Here is a 16,461-nt window from a genome sequence, read left to right as displayed (position 1 = left end):
TATCATCATAGTATGTGGCATATAATCAGTAAGAAGTGGTCCTCTTCATCCCAAAAAATTGCACCTAAATTTTTCATTTGAGATTTCTGTCTTCTCAACTAGTGGGCTTTTGCAGATCCATTGTGTTTCTATGTCATTATTTAGAAATTGGGTGACAGTGATGAAAAAGTCATGTTTTCGTCTTTTGATATTAACTATCTATAAAAATTTTTATCAGCATTTATCATGGAAAATGGTTCTGTAGAACATTCACTGTTTCTTCATTTCTGGCATCAAAATTCTGGGTACCTATCTAGTACAGACCTTTGACGGCTCGAGCTTTTCATGCAATATTTTCTTCTCGTTGATTCAGGATTGATACCCATTTCTGTGGCATTTTGAAAAACTATCGCTTATATATATTTCTCGATTTCAGTATGTATTTTTTCAGTGGTCACATGCAATCTGGTCTGGAATTTGAGTAACACTCTTTCCTTCCAAACATAGCAGCCCACTTTCTGATGGATTAAGAAGGTGCTGTGTCACCGTAAACTGCTACTAACATTTTTATCTCTAGCGTGCGGAACTGTGTATCGGAAATTCTAAAGATGTACTCATTTAAAAATTATTTTTCAATATTGCTGTTGAACTGAATTTTATGGTTTAAGTGCAAAGAACATATTTAATAAATAAAGGTAACACACGAAACATTAAAAAAAAATGCCCCTTTGGATGTAATTTAAAATCTGAAGCCTTTCAGATTTTTTTTATTATACTACTTTTATTTATGCATTTTTTTTTTTAATGAATTGTAATTAAAGGCAAACCAATTTCTTTTAAAATGTTTTAGAACTAAGAGAAATTAATTTTTATTATTTTCAAGTTTCATTGTTTATTTCTTTTTCTTAAAAAAATTAAACATAATTACTTACATTAATTTAATTTATTTGCAAGTATTTTAGATCTGAAGAATGAATAGTTATTATAAGTTATAATATATAAATATATTGTTTGTTTGTAATGATACCATGATATAATGAATATAAAAATCATACTGCTAATGCTTTTACAATGTAATTAAAAGAATCAATGATTAAGGGGTGCCAATATGTAGGCATGGTAAAATATGGAATGCAGGCAATTTGACTTGATACTAGTCACCAACTGAGAAAAACTTTCCTTGCTTATTTCCGTGTAAGTTAATTTTCCTTAGAAAATGCTGTATGAAGACATCTCATTACACATACAGATAGCTCTCATTTAGTTAAATAGCTGAAACATAAACTTAATATAATATAATGTAATATGTAATCATAACCAAAATAATCATAACATGCATGAATTAACAGAATGATATATAACACATTAGTACAAAGGGGAAAAAATTAAGAACACTGCATATGATATAAAACTGTAGCATGAGATAATAAAAATGGAAATAATATATTACAAGGAGAATTCAGGAAGAAAAAAGAATCACTCAGGAAAATATGAAGGTCTATGAATTTAACACGAAATATGAGCTGCCCTGACTTGTACACGTATATTACAGTGTGTTCCTATGCTACCAGTGATGTTGTTAACCGCAATTTGAGAAGTGCCACACCTCTAGCAATATGATCTTCAAGGTAATTACATTTCTAGGAGGAAGATGCTTCTGTACAACCACTTTTCCAAGGGAGTCTTTAAGTTCTGTATCGAATTAAGATGAGAAGATTTTGCAGGCTACTTACTGTATTTGCTCACTGTCTTCACTTTAAAGGATTTCATCAAAGTTTGCCCAATGTGAACAAGTGTTATTGTCCATAAATAAAAAGGTCAGATCCATATGCACCCGTGAAAAGTCTTACATAAGGTTCTGTGATGTCATCCCGATACCTCTGGTTGGTCACAGAAATCCACTGTTAAAAATGTATTGGGGCATACATCCATCGATCATTATTATCCCATACCATCATACCTGCATTACCAAAATCATCACATTCTATAATGCTTGAAAGAAGATTTTGCATTCTTGACTTCCTTCAGATGTAAACGCATTTTGAATCAGATAAACTAAACCATGACTTACCAGAAAAGAGATCATGGGACCACTGGTGTTCACTACAGTTTTAGTGTTCTTCATCAATGAAAGCAATCTCTCTTCTCTGAAGACAATGAAACACATACATTTGACTTTCAGGCATAAAGGCCTTTTTTAGTAAGCCCTTCTGTATACAGTTTGCCATAATACAACACCTCCAGTGACAGCTGCAAGCTCTCAACTTAACTGCACAATAGATTTTCTGTTATGATAGGTAGTTAGCCTAGATATCACTCTTAAGATTGGATTGGATTAGATTGGATTATTCCATTATGGCAAAGCACACGAAGGCTATCTGCCTGAAGGGAGGGATGCCTCAGTGAAGGACTTTCTAAGAGAAACTGGCTCATATACACGTTACTACCAGTGTTCAGCATCTTTACCACTCGGCCGCTGGTGGGCTATCACTCTTAAGAAGCAGTTATTATTCTTTGTGACCTTGTTCAGACCTCTTGCAACAATTCTAGAGTTCTGAAATCATTTCATTTTGTAGAGACTATTTATCTAGAAATATTGGGCTTTAACAAAAGTTTCCTGCCAATGCAAATATTATCTGTGCAGACAGTTCATATTAACATGTTTAATCATATTTTATCAAACGAGCTTTGGCGTTTGAAAGAGAGAGATTCACTTTAAAATACTGTGTTGTGAAAAATACAGTTATCATTAAGTACAAGCTGTCTGAAATGGAATTATCACGCTATGAGGTTAGAACCATCTACTTCCAGTTTCGTTAAAAAAAGTCAGCTACAGAATGTCACCAAAACATGTGTAGAGCATTAGGTACTAATGTTGTATCATATGACACTGTGAGAGTTTGGTACCAAAAATCCAAAAGCAAGCACTATGACATTCAAAAAGCAGATCACTCTGTCTGCCTACCGATGTTGATGAGGCCCACCTGCGAGAAACAGTAGAAGATCAGTATAGCACCATTCGAGAGCTTGCTAAGGAGTTAGATGTTAGTGCCATGTCCATTAGTCGCACTATGCATCGCATAAACCTGATATACAAGTTCAATCGCTGAGTGTTGCATGATCCGGCTCAAGCTTATAAGAATAAAAGTGTTCGGGCCTGCACTAATCTGCTCAAATATCAACACAAGGAGAAAATTATGGACCAGATTATCACTTGTCATGACAAGTGGATTTACTTCAACAACACAGGCCAAAAAAGGGTTGGTCTGCACCCGTTGAGCCTGTTCGCAACGCGCAATTTGACTAACAAAAAGATCATGCTTTGTATCTAGTAGCATTGCCATGGTATTATCCACAAAGAGTATCCGGACTTCTACCCTTTTTCACACCTCTAGCTACATCTTGTTGGTGCTATTTTCCATTCTGGACAGGATGTCCGAAATGAGGTTGGTCTGTTTTTGGACTTGTGGCCACAACATTTCTGGGCCGAAAGCTTTGAAAAACTACCAAAATGTTGGCAGAAATTCCTAGATTTGGGTGGTGATTACAGTAGAAGTTCAGAAATCCGCAAAGCTTGGGACCAGAGGTTGTGTGGATTTCAGGATTCGAGGACAGAAAAGATAAATCATAATATTCAGACTAAAAGTGCAAAATAAATAAAGCGTATTAGATGCATTTAATTAAATTATTATATACATTATTGCAATAATTTATTATATGCATTAAATTATTATTACATATATAAATTGATTATATTATTCATTGTATTATATGTACACAGCATCGAGGTTTGCCAATTTTGCCTCGTGCAAAGAATTCCTAGACAACCAGATATTTACATATTTCACTGCTTCCATGATTGTCCGCTCTGTTACTAAATGACTTTCACCCTTCTGCCGTTTTTCACACCTGCAGCTACATCTTGCTGTTGCTGTCTTACATTCTACACAGGACATCTGAAATGAGGTTCATCTGTTTTTGGACTTGTGGCCACCAATTTCTGGGCCGATGGCTTTCAAAAATTACCAAAACATTAGAAGGAAAGCATAGATTGGTGTGGTTATTACTACCCACACTAAAGGTACTATTTTCATGTTCCCCACCTCCAACTACTTTATGAAGAACGTTTTTGCAAAAAAAAAAAATTCCGTTACAACCAGATATTAAGCTCTGAGCATTAATGAACCCTTGATTCCAAGTTTTTTTTTTTTTTCCCTAATCATAATTATACCAATAAAAATCTAAAGTGCATATAATATATGAGCAGATAAGAAGTAAAATACTGAAGGTAGAAAGAAGTAAAGCAAAATTTAGGTCTCCATAACCAGATTTGGACGATTGGCATTCAAATATGTTGATGGAGCTACTATATTTGTATTGGGTTTTCTCTCAATTTTGAATATTCATAATTATTTGTATTCCCCCCCCTCTATGTTATACCATTACAGTTTGCTTTGGTGGGGTATATTTAATTTTTTAAATATTCATTTTTTACCATTGTTGCATATATTATATATATGATAGTAATTTTTTTTTTTTTCAGATGTTAGCATGTAGTATAAATGCTGCATGCATGGCATTATTAGATGCTGGAATTGCACTGAAAGGAGTTGTTGCTGCAGTTTGTATTGCAAGCATGGAAGACAAGTTAATCCCATTTCCATCTGCGAAAGAAATAAAAGTAAGCTCAAATATTTATGAATAAAAAATCTTTGTGTATATAAAAATTATCTTTATAACAAAGATTATTAAGAAATCTTTATAAATATGATTTCTTCGTGTATATCATTTCAAAATATATATAGCCCAAAAAACTCAACTATTAGACAAAGAGTTCCGTATTTTTCGACACAAATATAAATTTGATGTGAATATTTTACTCTGGAAAAAAAATACTACAGTAGAATTCCAGAAATCCGCAAAGCTTCGGACCACAGGTTGTGCGGATTTCAGGACAGAAAAGATAAAGCATAATATTCGGACTAAAAGTGCAAAATGAATAATGCATATTAGATACATTTAATTAAACTATTATGTACATTATTGCACTAATTTATTATATGCATTAAATTATTATTACATATATAAATTGATTATATTATTCATTGTATTATGTGTACACAGTATCAAGGTTTGCCAATTTCACCTCATGCAGATTTCCGGTTTCTGATTCCGGTGTTAGAATCACTGTTGCTGTAAAATTTCAACAGCTTTTCTTTATTTTTCCGTATATCATACACAATCGTGTCGCAATTCCATACCATTCTGTCGGTATTTGACTGTATTGGCATCCATACATTCCTAAAACCTCAAAGAATATCCAAAGACCACTGCTTCTGGAAACACTGATGAATTTTAACATTAACAATAAATACAACATGTTATTCACACTTATTGAGATGCAAGAATAATATGAGCAACAGAAATTTTTTTTTAAATCTGAAAGCCTTCACATTTTATATTATGCCCAAAGGTTCCCCCCCTGCCATTTACATACACATTTCGAGATTATTTGGGCTAAAAATATTTAAAAACAGCATATTTTTAGAATTTCCAACAGACAGTCTCGCATGTTGGAGATAAAAATTATTTTTTTTCATAGAGTGTTGGCATTGCTCACTTTGAAATTGTCCTGTTTGTTAATAAAAAATTCACTAAAGTTTTACAGTATGAATTAAACAATAAAACAAATTTGAAATTCCGAATTCGGGCTTCCAGTGTTCATATTCAGGTGGAGGACTACGTTATTCAGAATTTGATGGCTCTAGGAGAGCTGCCAACTCTCCCTGGCTTAATACTTCGTTATTTGCACACAAAAAAGAGATTTTGGGCATCTGAAAGCACTCGTTTTTCTCTAGATGCACATAAAAATGCTGAAGTCATTTCATACTGAGATATGACACATTTCTGCTTTGTATGTGAGAGTCTGAAACACATTTCTGAAAATGTCATGTTCCAGTTCTCCAATGAGAACCAGGCACCATTGTGAGTCTTCTGGCATGTAGTGAGCCATTGAGTACAAAGCAAAATTGAGGTTTTTATATTTCGTTCATCTTGCCAGTGAGCAGCGTTAAGTTTCAAGTGCTTCCTAGAAACATTTAAAGAAACTGATTTTTTGTCTTAGTTATGTGTACAAAAAATGTAATATATTCATGTACTTTTCAAACATCGTACACGGGTGGCTTTCCTTCTATTATTTCATCAAGGAGTATGTTTGTCAGTGTGATTTTCTGATTTCAAATGATGGAAGGGCCAGTGTTCTTAAACATGTGCACAAGGACATTGTGAGTTATACTGGGGGGGGGGGGGGGGAATTTAATTTTTCTGTGGATACAAAGGACCAAAAAGATATTAATGCAGAATTCCTGTTCTCTGCCTTTTTACTGGAGCACAACCTGCCACTGAATGCATCAGATCATGCTGTAGCTTTTTTATAAAAGCGTTTCCTGGCAGTAAAACTGCTAAGAAATACTCAAGTGCAGGGACAAAAATGGCTGCAAATGTAGAAATTGGTATGGAAAAATATATTTTCACTTACTGATTGCATTAAAATAGTTCTATTCTGCCGCTGCATGGATGGAAGCAATAATACCAATGCAAAACTGTATCCAATGTTGTCTTATTTTTTAATATAGAATCTTCAGAAATTAAGTGTAATTTATTTTCTGTCCTCACTTTAGAAGGAGATTCAACAGCTAATTATTGAAACTTTACTAGAAAGTGCAATTTTTCAGGATAATTCCATAGCAATTAGTGCTCACAATGCACCAGGAATTGCAGGCTTGAAGATCGATGTTGCAAGCATCTGAAAAAAAAATCTGAAAGGTTTCAGATTTTAAATAGCGTCCAAAGGGGCATGATATTTAGTAAATAAAGGTAACACCTTTATTTATTAAATATCATGTTCTTCGCACTTAAACCATAAATTTCAGTCCAATAGCAATGTCGCAAGATAATTTTAAAATGAGTTTATCTTTAGAATTTCTGATACACAGTTCCGCGCACTGGAGATAAAAATGTCCCCCCCTCTGGTAGATTATTGATTGCCATTGCTCGCTTTCAAATTGTTGAGTTTGTTACTCGAAAATTCATTAAAGTTTTACAAAATATGAAATCAACAATAATACAAATTTCAAATTTGGACTTCCACATATTCGCAGTAGGATTATGTCATTCAGAATTCAATGTACCATTGTTTTACCACAATGCGAGAAATATACATACATTTATGCAAATTTTTCATTATTTAATGTCTTCAAATATAACGCAGGACTCTAACATTTGGTGGCAACAGTTTGAAAAGTGAAACGAACATTTATAGTGATTCAACGCAAAACGAAAACAATAGTCCTTCAGGGACAAAGCCTCTTTGGACTAATAATTGCAAAATATGAGATGCACCTGTCACCTCTTAAATTTAGCAGTGACAAAGCTTCTTTGGTCAGCTTCTTTGCCAGTAAGTGTAGATGAACACATTATTGACATTTATTATTATCTTGGAAAGATTGCCAAGGAAGGTAAAATTTAAACAATTACAATAGCTTCATGATACTGAAATATGTATGTACATGCTGCTTAACTTTACAGAAATGTTTATCTAGAATCCTTGACCAGTGGAACCCACTTCTCACATTTTTTTAAGGAAGAAGTAAATGCTTCTAGAGTTAAGATAAAAGGCTTTGTTGAAAATAATAAAATACCTTAAGTAAACAGAGATGCAATTATTTCTTCCACTGTTAAAAATAGGTGTGAGAAAAGTTAATCTGCAGACATTTTAATTGGCAATTCTAAAATAATACTACAAAATATAAGCATAAAGCTATCCCAAAACAAAGTTCTCCCAAAATAAAAAAATAATAATAATAATTGTTTGACAAGGGGCATATTTTCTGATTATTGTTAAGTTTATCTTGTGAAGAACGAAGATTTATGTTTTTGTCTTTACACCTTAACAAAGCTTTTTGCTTTTTTGTATGCTCCATTTTGTCATCATTCTATGTTTTTAACACAGTTTTACAGCACAGAAATACAGTAAATACATGTTTTGCAATCAGTGATCTGGTTAAAATATTATTTAATGATTAGGAAAGCTGATTAGAGTATTTTTCTGTTATTGGAAGGTACAAGTAATAAAACTCTTTATATATATATATATGTAAGTATTTTTCCATTTAAGAAATAATAACTGAACTTTCAGATATTAATTAAGTTACTATTTAAAGTTATTTTATTATTAACAATATATTTTCTTCCAACTATCTTTTTGTTGTTCAGGAAATTCTCTTGATTTCTTAAAAAAATCAGATTGTACCGTTGTTTTTTCCAGTGCAAGAAACCTACATACATACATACAGATTTTTAGTCCAAAGGGATTTGAATCCCGAAGGACTATTAGTTTCGTTTTGGCATTTTGCGTCGGACGGATAAATGTCGGTTCACTTTTCAAACTGTTGCCATAAAATGTTAGAGTCCTGCATTATATTTGAAGAAATTAAATAATGAAAATCTGCGTAAATGTATGTATATTTCTCGTATTGTGATAAAACAATGGTACATAGAGTCATCGAATTTTGAATAACGTAATCCTCCAACGAATATGAGCATGTGGAAGACCAAATTTGAAATTTGTTTTATGATCGATTTCCTATTTTTTAAAACTTTGACGAATTTTTGATTAACAAACTCAAGGATTTCAAAGCGAGCAATGGCAACGTTGTGCAGAAAAAACATTTTTATCTCCAGCGCGTGAGTCTCTGTATCGGAAATTCTAAAGATATGCTCGTTTTAAAACTATTTTGCGATATTGCTGTTGCACTGGATCTTATGGTTTAAGTGCGAGGAACATGATATTTAATAAAGAAAGGTAACACACAAAATGTTAAAAAACGCCCCTTTGGACATAATTTAAAATCTGAAACATTTCAGATTTTTTTTTTTTTCATTATTTAATGTCTTTAAATATAATACAGGGTGATAATATTTAGTAGCAATAATTTGAAAAGTGTACAGCTGTTTTATTGATTTGACGCAAAATGACGTTTCCAGCATAATAGCTCTTCTGGGCTAATGCCCCTTTATTAAATTAAAAAGTGTTAGCATATTAAATTATCAATGATTAGTTAACAGTTGCAAAAATTATAAAGAAGTACAGTGACAATTCTAAGTAATCTAATTTAAATTCAATATTTAATTAATAGAAAGAAATAATTGTGTCTTTATTGCAAATTATATTTATGGAGTAAAAAAAAAAAAAAATTCTTTTTAAATAGAATACGAAGTATGTCATATCTAAAATATTTTGCCATGAATTAAGATCTGTTATCATCTGAATTTTGATGTCGTATATCCTTGCACATGCTTTTCAAAAATCATTCTAGTAATCCTCCTTCATCATGTACATGTTATTATTTAATTTTTATAAACAATGATACAGTTAATTAATATAAAAGACATGTTATATCCATACTAAAGTCTGATAATCCATGTTACACATCCAGTGAGTCCCATTAGTGGCTGAGTATCTAAGACTCAAATGCTGGTACTTTCAACCTTTATAATAAAATAAAGGAAATAAGCTGGCTTCATAGTTGATTTTTGTCTTGATTCCCGCATTAACATGATCCAATTTTCTTTAGAAAAATCCTCCACAAAAGCATCTCATCTCTTAGACGTATAAGCCCTTGTGTACTTTGACATTTTCAAGTAACTTTACCATCATCTGGTGTTCAGAACACATGATAATCTGGCATTCTTTTTTCTGATATTCCTATCATAACTTATCAGTTTTACTGGCAACAAGAAATTAATTGTCAAGTTTGGTGTCGTTTTCACCAAACAATGTAACAAACGTAAACCATAATCACAACTAAATAATAATTTTAAAATTGTTTTTTATTCATAAATTATATGCATATAATAAGTTATAATTAGAAAACTTTTATATACCATCTCCAAGGAACAGAATTTCAATTAAAATGAGAATTATTAAATTTTTATTCAGTATTTAAATTAGCATTAACTAGACCTTTATTGGTGCGGCTGATTGCAACCAAAATACGAGATGCACATCTGCATGTTATAGCAGTCCTATATACAAAATTTCAACGTTCTGAGGCTATTCGTTTTTGAGTTATGCGAGATACGTTCGTACAGATGCCACGAAAAATTCTCTTCAGAATTTATTTTAAATTAGTTTTATAATTTTTTTGGAGGAAAAGAGTGTTTTATTCTGTCCTTACATACAGATATCACGGAAATACATCGTTAAATTGCATTTGAAAGAGGTCAAAATGGGAAATTTTCGTTGAAATGTGCTGCCTGAAACTTTTCACAATTAGAATACTTCCTTTTTACTTCGTACAAGGAAGTAAAAAGGAAAATATAGAAAATTTAAGAAAATATAAAGCACTGAGGGAAAATCATCTAAGAAATGCCGTTTAGTATGATAGAGTTCAAAACTGGGTTCAAAGCAAAGTCCAACTTCACAGTCTCTGAACCAGATTCAATAAATCTAATTAATTATGGATCTAATCAGTAAATCTAATTAATAAATCAATAATTTAATCAAATAATCAAGATAATCACTGAATGTTGTCTAGCAGCCATTTCTGTAAGAAAAAAAGCGGCAAAAAGTGGAGTATGAGTGGAAATACCACGTGCCTTCAAACGCTGCAATTTAGTGAACAATTAACGATATCTGTCGGTCAAAGCGTAAACTAAACATCTAATACTGTATACAATTTATTTCAGTGCTTAAATGGGGAGGGGGGGAATGTAATGCGCTCCTCAATAAAGGGAAAAAAACACATGCCCGCAGAAATCGCGGGATTAGCAGATTTTGCTACATTTGAGTTTCCCGTGGAAATTGCGAGACGAGCAGCCAGAGGGTTAACAATAACTAAATTAAGTGAGAGTGTTTCATCTTCTAAGTAAGCATCAAATTATATATTTCTGCAAGAGCCAAATCATAAGTCCTGAATACCCAAACAAAGTAAAGACATTAGTCCAGTTAAGCCAAAAGAATTTTCATAAACAAAATAAATTAGTAAATAATCTTTTAAATTTAAGTTGTTTACTAAGAACACAATTAAACAGGATGCCTACTTTAGAAGATGTATTCCCCCAACATGCAATTCTCCATCCCAACTTTATGCAATTCTTTTTCATTTCTCAATTTTTTTAACACTGGGGGAATTGTCACTTTATACAACCTGAATTCAATATTCTTGCACAGTGCAATACCCTGAAGTTATGCAAAAGGTGGGACTGATGAAAAATGTGTAAGTTGGGAGGGGGAAATTTAATTCTGTTTTAGTTAAAAATCTGATGTGTACACCTCATGACTTCCTTGTATGGAATATTAAATTATACGCATTTTTTCTTTGGATTGAATTAAATCTACTTCGCCGACAGCGCATAAACCACAATAGAATAAATGTATTCTTTAAAATTCACTCTATTTGTTTACCATAGCAACATTCTCGTGCTAGGTTCACTTAACAGTATTATATTTTGTTCATATTATAATTCAGAATGCACAAAATTTATACATTTAAAGAATTATCTAATCGTAGCCACATGTTCTATTCAAATACTGTAATAAAGCTAGAACGATGTATAAAAGAAATTAAGCAAACAAAACAAAAAAGAAACAGTTTTTCACAGACGATTGAGTATTTCTCATTCAATTAATTCAGTTCTCACTTCGCGACAAGGAAAAAATACATAAAAACTCAAAATATCTGTATTAAAAATTATGAAGTAAATCTTAAACACTTATTTCCTCGAAAAAATTCCAGAAAAGATTAAACATGATTTAATTCACAATAATAAATTAAGGCATTATCTTTGTTGTTGCGAAGCTAAGTTTCTCTAGATTGGCAACAAATCCACTACTCTGCTGTTTCAAATGTAAACAAGCAATGGCGTCCATCCAAAAAAATTATTAGGCTTAGCGGCACTTAAACAACTTTAAAATTGCTGATAATTCTAAAAATATTGCATAGAGATTTACTAAAGGCATAAAAAACTTAACCGGAAGATAAAAACAGGAAAAAAATGTACAATTTACAAACATATAAGAGTAAAGAAACTGAGATCACTGAGCCGGGTAACAGAGTTATATATATAAATATATTTATATACGTTTGGCACAGCCGATTGCAACCAAAATACGAGGTGCACATCTACATGTTATAGCAGTCCTTTATACAAAATTTCAACATTCTGAGGCTACTCGTTTTTGAGTTATGTGAGATGCATGCGTTCGTACAGATGCCACGAAAAATTCTCTTCAGAGTTCATTTTAAAGCAGTTCTTTAATTTTTTTGGAGGAAAAGAGTCTTTTTATTCTGTCCTTACATACAGATATTGCACAAAAACATCGTTAAATTGCATTCGTAAGTGGTCAAAATGGATATTTTCTTTGAAATATGCTGCCTGAAACTTTTCCTGATTACAATACTTCCTTTTTATTTCGTACAAGGAAGTAAAAATGGGAAAGGGCTGAAAAATACTTATATGGAAGAGAAGCCATAAAAATTATATTTTTCATTCATCTGAATACAAAACCGTATTAAAATATGTGTGCTACATAAAAATGGAGTTATTTTAATGTCAGAGCCTTCTTTTGACAATTCAGTTCATAATTATAAAGGAGAAAAATTTTTAAAAAGGGCCACCCTTTACTCTTTTTTTTCCCCTAAAGAATAAAAAAGTGCACTATTTATATAGCATACATAGGGATTTTTGAAGAGGGATGTGAAGTTTTACAATATTTATCATATCCTTTGGTGTATATCATTTCTTTAAAGCTAGCTGTAATATATAGGTAGATCTTGTTTTGTGTATGATCATTTTAATGCATATTATTATAAGCATCACTCAAGCCATAAAAATTATATTTTTCATTCATCTCAATACAAAACCATATTAAAATGTATGTGCTACATAAAAATGGAGTTATTTTAATGTCAGTGCCTTCTTTTGACAATTCAGTTCATAATTATAAAGGAGAAAATTTTTTAAAAAGGCCACTCTTTACTCTTTTTTTCCCCTAAAGAATAAAAAAGTGCACTATTTATATAAAGAGAACAATTTCATTGTCTGTGAAGTCAATTATAACTTAACTGCAATTTTTGAAGAGGGATGTGAAGTTTTACAATATTTATTTTTGGTGTATATTATTTCTTTAAAGCTAGCTGTAATATATAGGTAGATCTTGTTTTGTGTATGATCATTTTAATGCATATTATTATAAGCATCACTACATAGTATAAAACAAAGTCGCTTTCTCTGTCCCTATATCCCTATGTATGCTTAAATCTTTAAAACTACGCAACGGATTTTGATGCGTTTTTTTTTTAATAGAGTGATTGAAGAGGAAGGTTTATATGTATAATAACATCCATTAAATAGTGGAGAAATACTGTTACTTTTGAGGTTTCTAATGTGATGTCGTAAATAATTACATTTTTTCTGCTCACATTGCAAACGCAGGCTGAACCCTACGAGATTTATCAAAACAATGTACTAAGTATTGTACACATTGAAAAGGTCTACAGATTTAAAAATTGCGGGACATAGCTTTTGCGGCTGACCGGGGCGGAAGGTGCGTGCCTATAAATAGCGCGTCGGAGGCCGCGGTTTTCCCTATAGCACTTTGAATTTAGCAGCGATCGGACGCGTTTATTATCGGAGCTCTCTAGCGAGGAAAATAACAATATACTTAATACGTCGTCGTGCTTTTCAGCGCGACAACGTATCAGTTATTATAAGTAAGTTACGATAAATAATTGTATGATAGTAGTTTTAAAATATAAATGATATTCTATTCTAAGGTTAATTTTTAAATCGCACTTATAGTAATTATAAGTACATAAGGTTAGATAAGATTAGATTAAATAAAACCATAATTTATGGATTGAAATTTTCTATTAAGATCTTGGTTAAAATTTAGAGTTAAATCAATTTAATATTAGGGAAATTATTTTCAAAAATCGTAATTTAAGGTGAGGTATGTACGAGGCGTATTCGGAAACTAAGTACCGTTTTGAAAAAAAAAATAGTAAAACAATTTTTTCGAATCCAATTTTATTTTTACATGAAAATACATGTCTTAAACTATTTTTCAACATAGTTTCCGCCAATGATCAAACACTTGTCATAGCGGGTGACCAGGTTTTGTATACTGTCGTCAAAGAAACTTCCCGCCAGTTTCGATAACCACGACTCCACAGCATTTTTCGTGTCATCATCAGATCCAAAGCGCTTGCCACCAAGCTCGTGCTTCATGTGCAGGAACAAGTGATAGTCGGACGGTGCCAAGTCCGGGATGTACGGCGGGTGATCGAACTGCTCCCAATGAAACTGTCGAATTAACGATTGAGTGACACCAGCAGTATGGGGCCAAGCATTATCATGGAGCAACACAATTCCTTTACTGAGCATTCCTCTTTGTTTTTTTTGAATGGCACGCCTTAGTTTTGTTAAAGTCTCACAATATCATGCCGCATTAATGATTTCACCTCTGGGAAGAAATTCAGTAAGCAAAACGCCTTTCCTATCCCAGAAGACAGTGCACATGATTTTTTGTGATGACATAGTTACTTTGAACTTTTGTTTTTTCGGAGAATGAGTGTGTCTCCACTCCATCGATTGTTGTTTCGATTCTGGTGTGAAATGACACACCGAAGTTTCATGACCTGTCACAATTTGGTTTAAAAAGTTTTCTCCCTCATCACTGTACCGCGTGAGAAATGTCAGGGCACTACCAAGTTGCTTTGTTTTGTGAACATCAGTGAGCATTTTTGGAACCCATCGGGAACACAGTTTGCGATAATTCAAGCGGTCAGACGCAATTTCGAACAAAACAGTACGTGAAATTTGTGGAAATGCCTCTGAAAGAGTTGTCATTGTGAAGTGTCTGTTCTCATGAATTGCTTCATCAACTTTCCTTACCAAATCATTGGTGACAACAGAAGGCCGACCACTCCGAGCCTCGGCGTGGACATTTGTTCGACCTGCATTAAACATTCTTTCCCACTTTCTCACCATTCCATCACTTATCGCGTATTCACCATAAACTTCTGTCACTTGACGATAAATTTCGGCCGCTTTAAAATTCCTCGCTTTCAAAAATTTAATCACGGCACGGATCTCACAATCAGCAGGAAAACTAATTGTCTTAAACATTTTGAATGTGCACAGCAAACTGAAAACACAGCATATAGCAACCAAAATGGCGACAACTGAAAGTCAGTGAACAAGAAAGACTAGTGCGCATGCGCGGGACGCCTACCACAGCGCTAGAATGAAACGGTACTTAGTTTCCGAATACGCTACACTAGTTCAGAAAAAGAACTTAATAGAATACGTATCTTTTGTTGTGACTTTATACGTAGAACTTAATAGAATACGTACCTTATACGTTTTTCAGTGAGTGACATAGGCTATATATTTTATACCCGTGCGAAGCCGGAGCGGGTCGCTAGTAAATGTATAAAATAAAATAAGGAACTGATGAATTGGCATCAGTCAAGTCCCAAACAGGCAAAGTACTGAAATTTTGCTGTTCATATATGCAAAAAAATATGTATGCTCAATGGCTGCACGGATTATCTATATGATGAAGAAACATTTCTGTGTTAAAATAAAAATTGAAATTTGAATCAAAGACTCAAAATAGAAAATATGTATTTTTAATTTCTTAAATGATACTTTTTGTTATAATAATTCATAAAAAACTACAATAATATCTTGCAAGCATTTTATCTCTTTGTCTAAGATTATTACTTTTAATACGTCCATTAACTATCCTTGTTCTAAATATAAGCAAATTTAAAATGTCATGGATGCAATTTAATTTAAATCACAGAAAATGATAAAATGATTAAAATTTGAGATATAATTTTTTGAAGTTTAGGATGTAGTTTCAGATAATGTTTTATTTCATTTGCACTAAGATTTTTTTTAATTTGTTTAATAGGTAGCTAAAGCATTTACAACGATATGTTGCAACAGCATCAGCAAAAGTGTTGCAATACAAAGTACTGCTTTTATGTCAACAGATGAACTACAGAAAAGTCTAGAAATTGCAAGAAAAAGTGCAGATGATATATTTCAGTTTTATAGAACTTCAGCAAAAAAAAGGTATCAACACAGAATAAAAACTTAAAACATTGTATAAATGTTATTTTTAGCTTTTTTTTTTCTTATGATATTGGAAATAAATTTTTAATTCTGTATAGCCACCAAAAACATATACTGCACAACATATTTTATTTTTGAAAAAAATTAAGAAATATATCTTTATAAAAATTTCTGCTTTTCTAGTTATTTCCAATGATACAAATACAAGATAATTTTGAACCAAAAGATACAAATCATTTTGGAAAGGAGTAAACTGCAACTGGAATATTGAGTTTATCATTCATAATTAATCAAGCAGAATGACTTCAAATAATTTTATTTAGAAAATATCAC

At 32.2% G+C, this 16,461-nt stretch overlaps 1 protein-coding gene across 1 annotated transcript in view; it reads left to right on the top strand.

Annotated features, from left to right (window-relative positions):
* Rrp46 (exosome complex component Rrp46) overlaps positions 1-16,298 on the top strand; it is a 30,982-nt gene extending 14,684 nt beyond the window's left edge. The window contains exons 4-5 of the mRNA XM_085825078.1: positions 4,523-4,660; positions 15,965-16,298. Coding sequence (XP_085681204.1) covers positions 4,523-4,660; positions 15,965-16,153 — 327 coding nt within the window. The 3' untranslated portion in view covers positions 16,154-16,298. The remainder of the gene's footprint in view (positions 1-4,522; positions 4,661-15,964) is intronic.
* Positions 16,299-16,461: the final 163 nt, after the last annotated feature.

This window comes from Stegodyphus dumicola, chromosome 10 (genome assembly GCF_044657685.1).
Source record: "Stegodyphus dumicola isolate Sdum_Otavi_A_Nest chromosome 10, ASM4465768v1".
Classification (NCBI taxonomy): Eukaryota; Metazoa; Arthropoda; class Arachnida; order Araneae; family Eresidae; genus Stegodyphus; species Stegodyphus dumicola.
The sequence above is the reverse complement of the archived record's forward strand: the minus strand, read 5'-3'. Positions and strand labels throughout refer to the sequence as shown.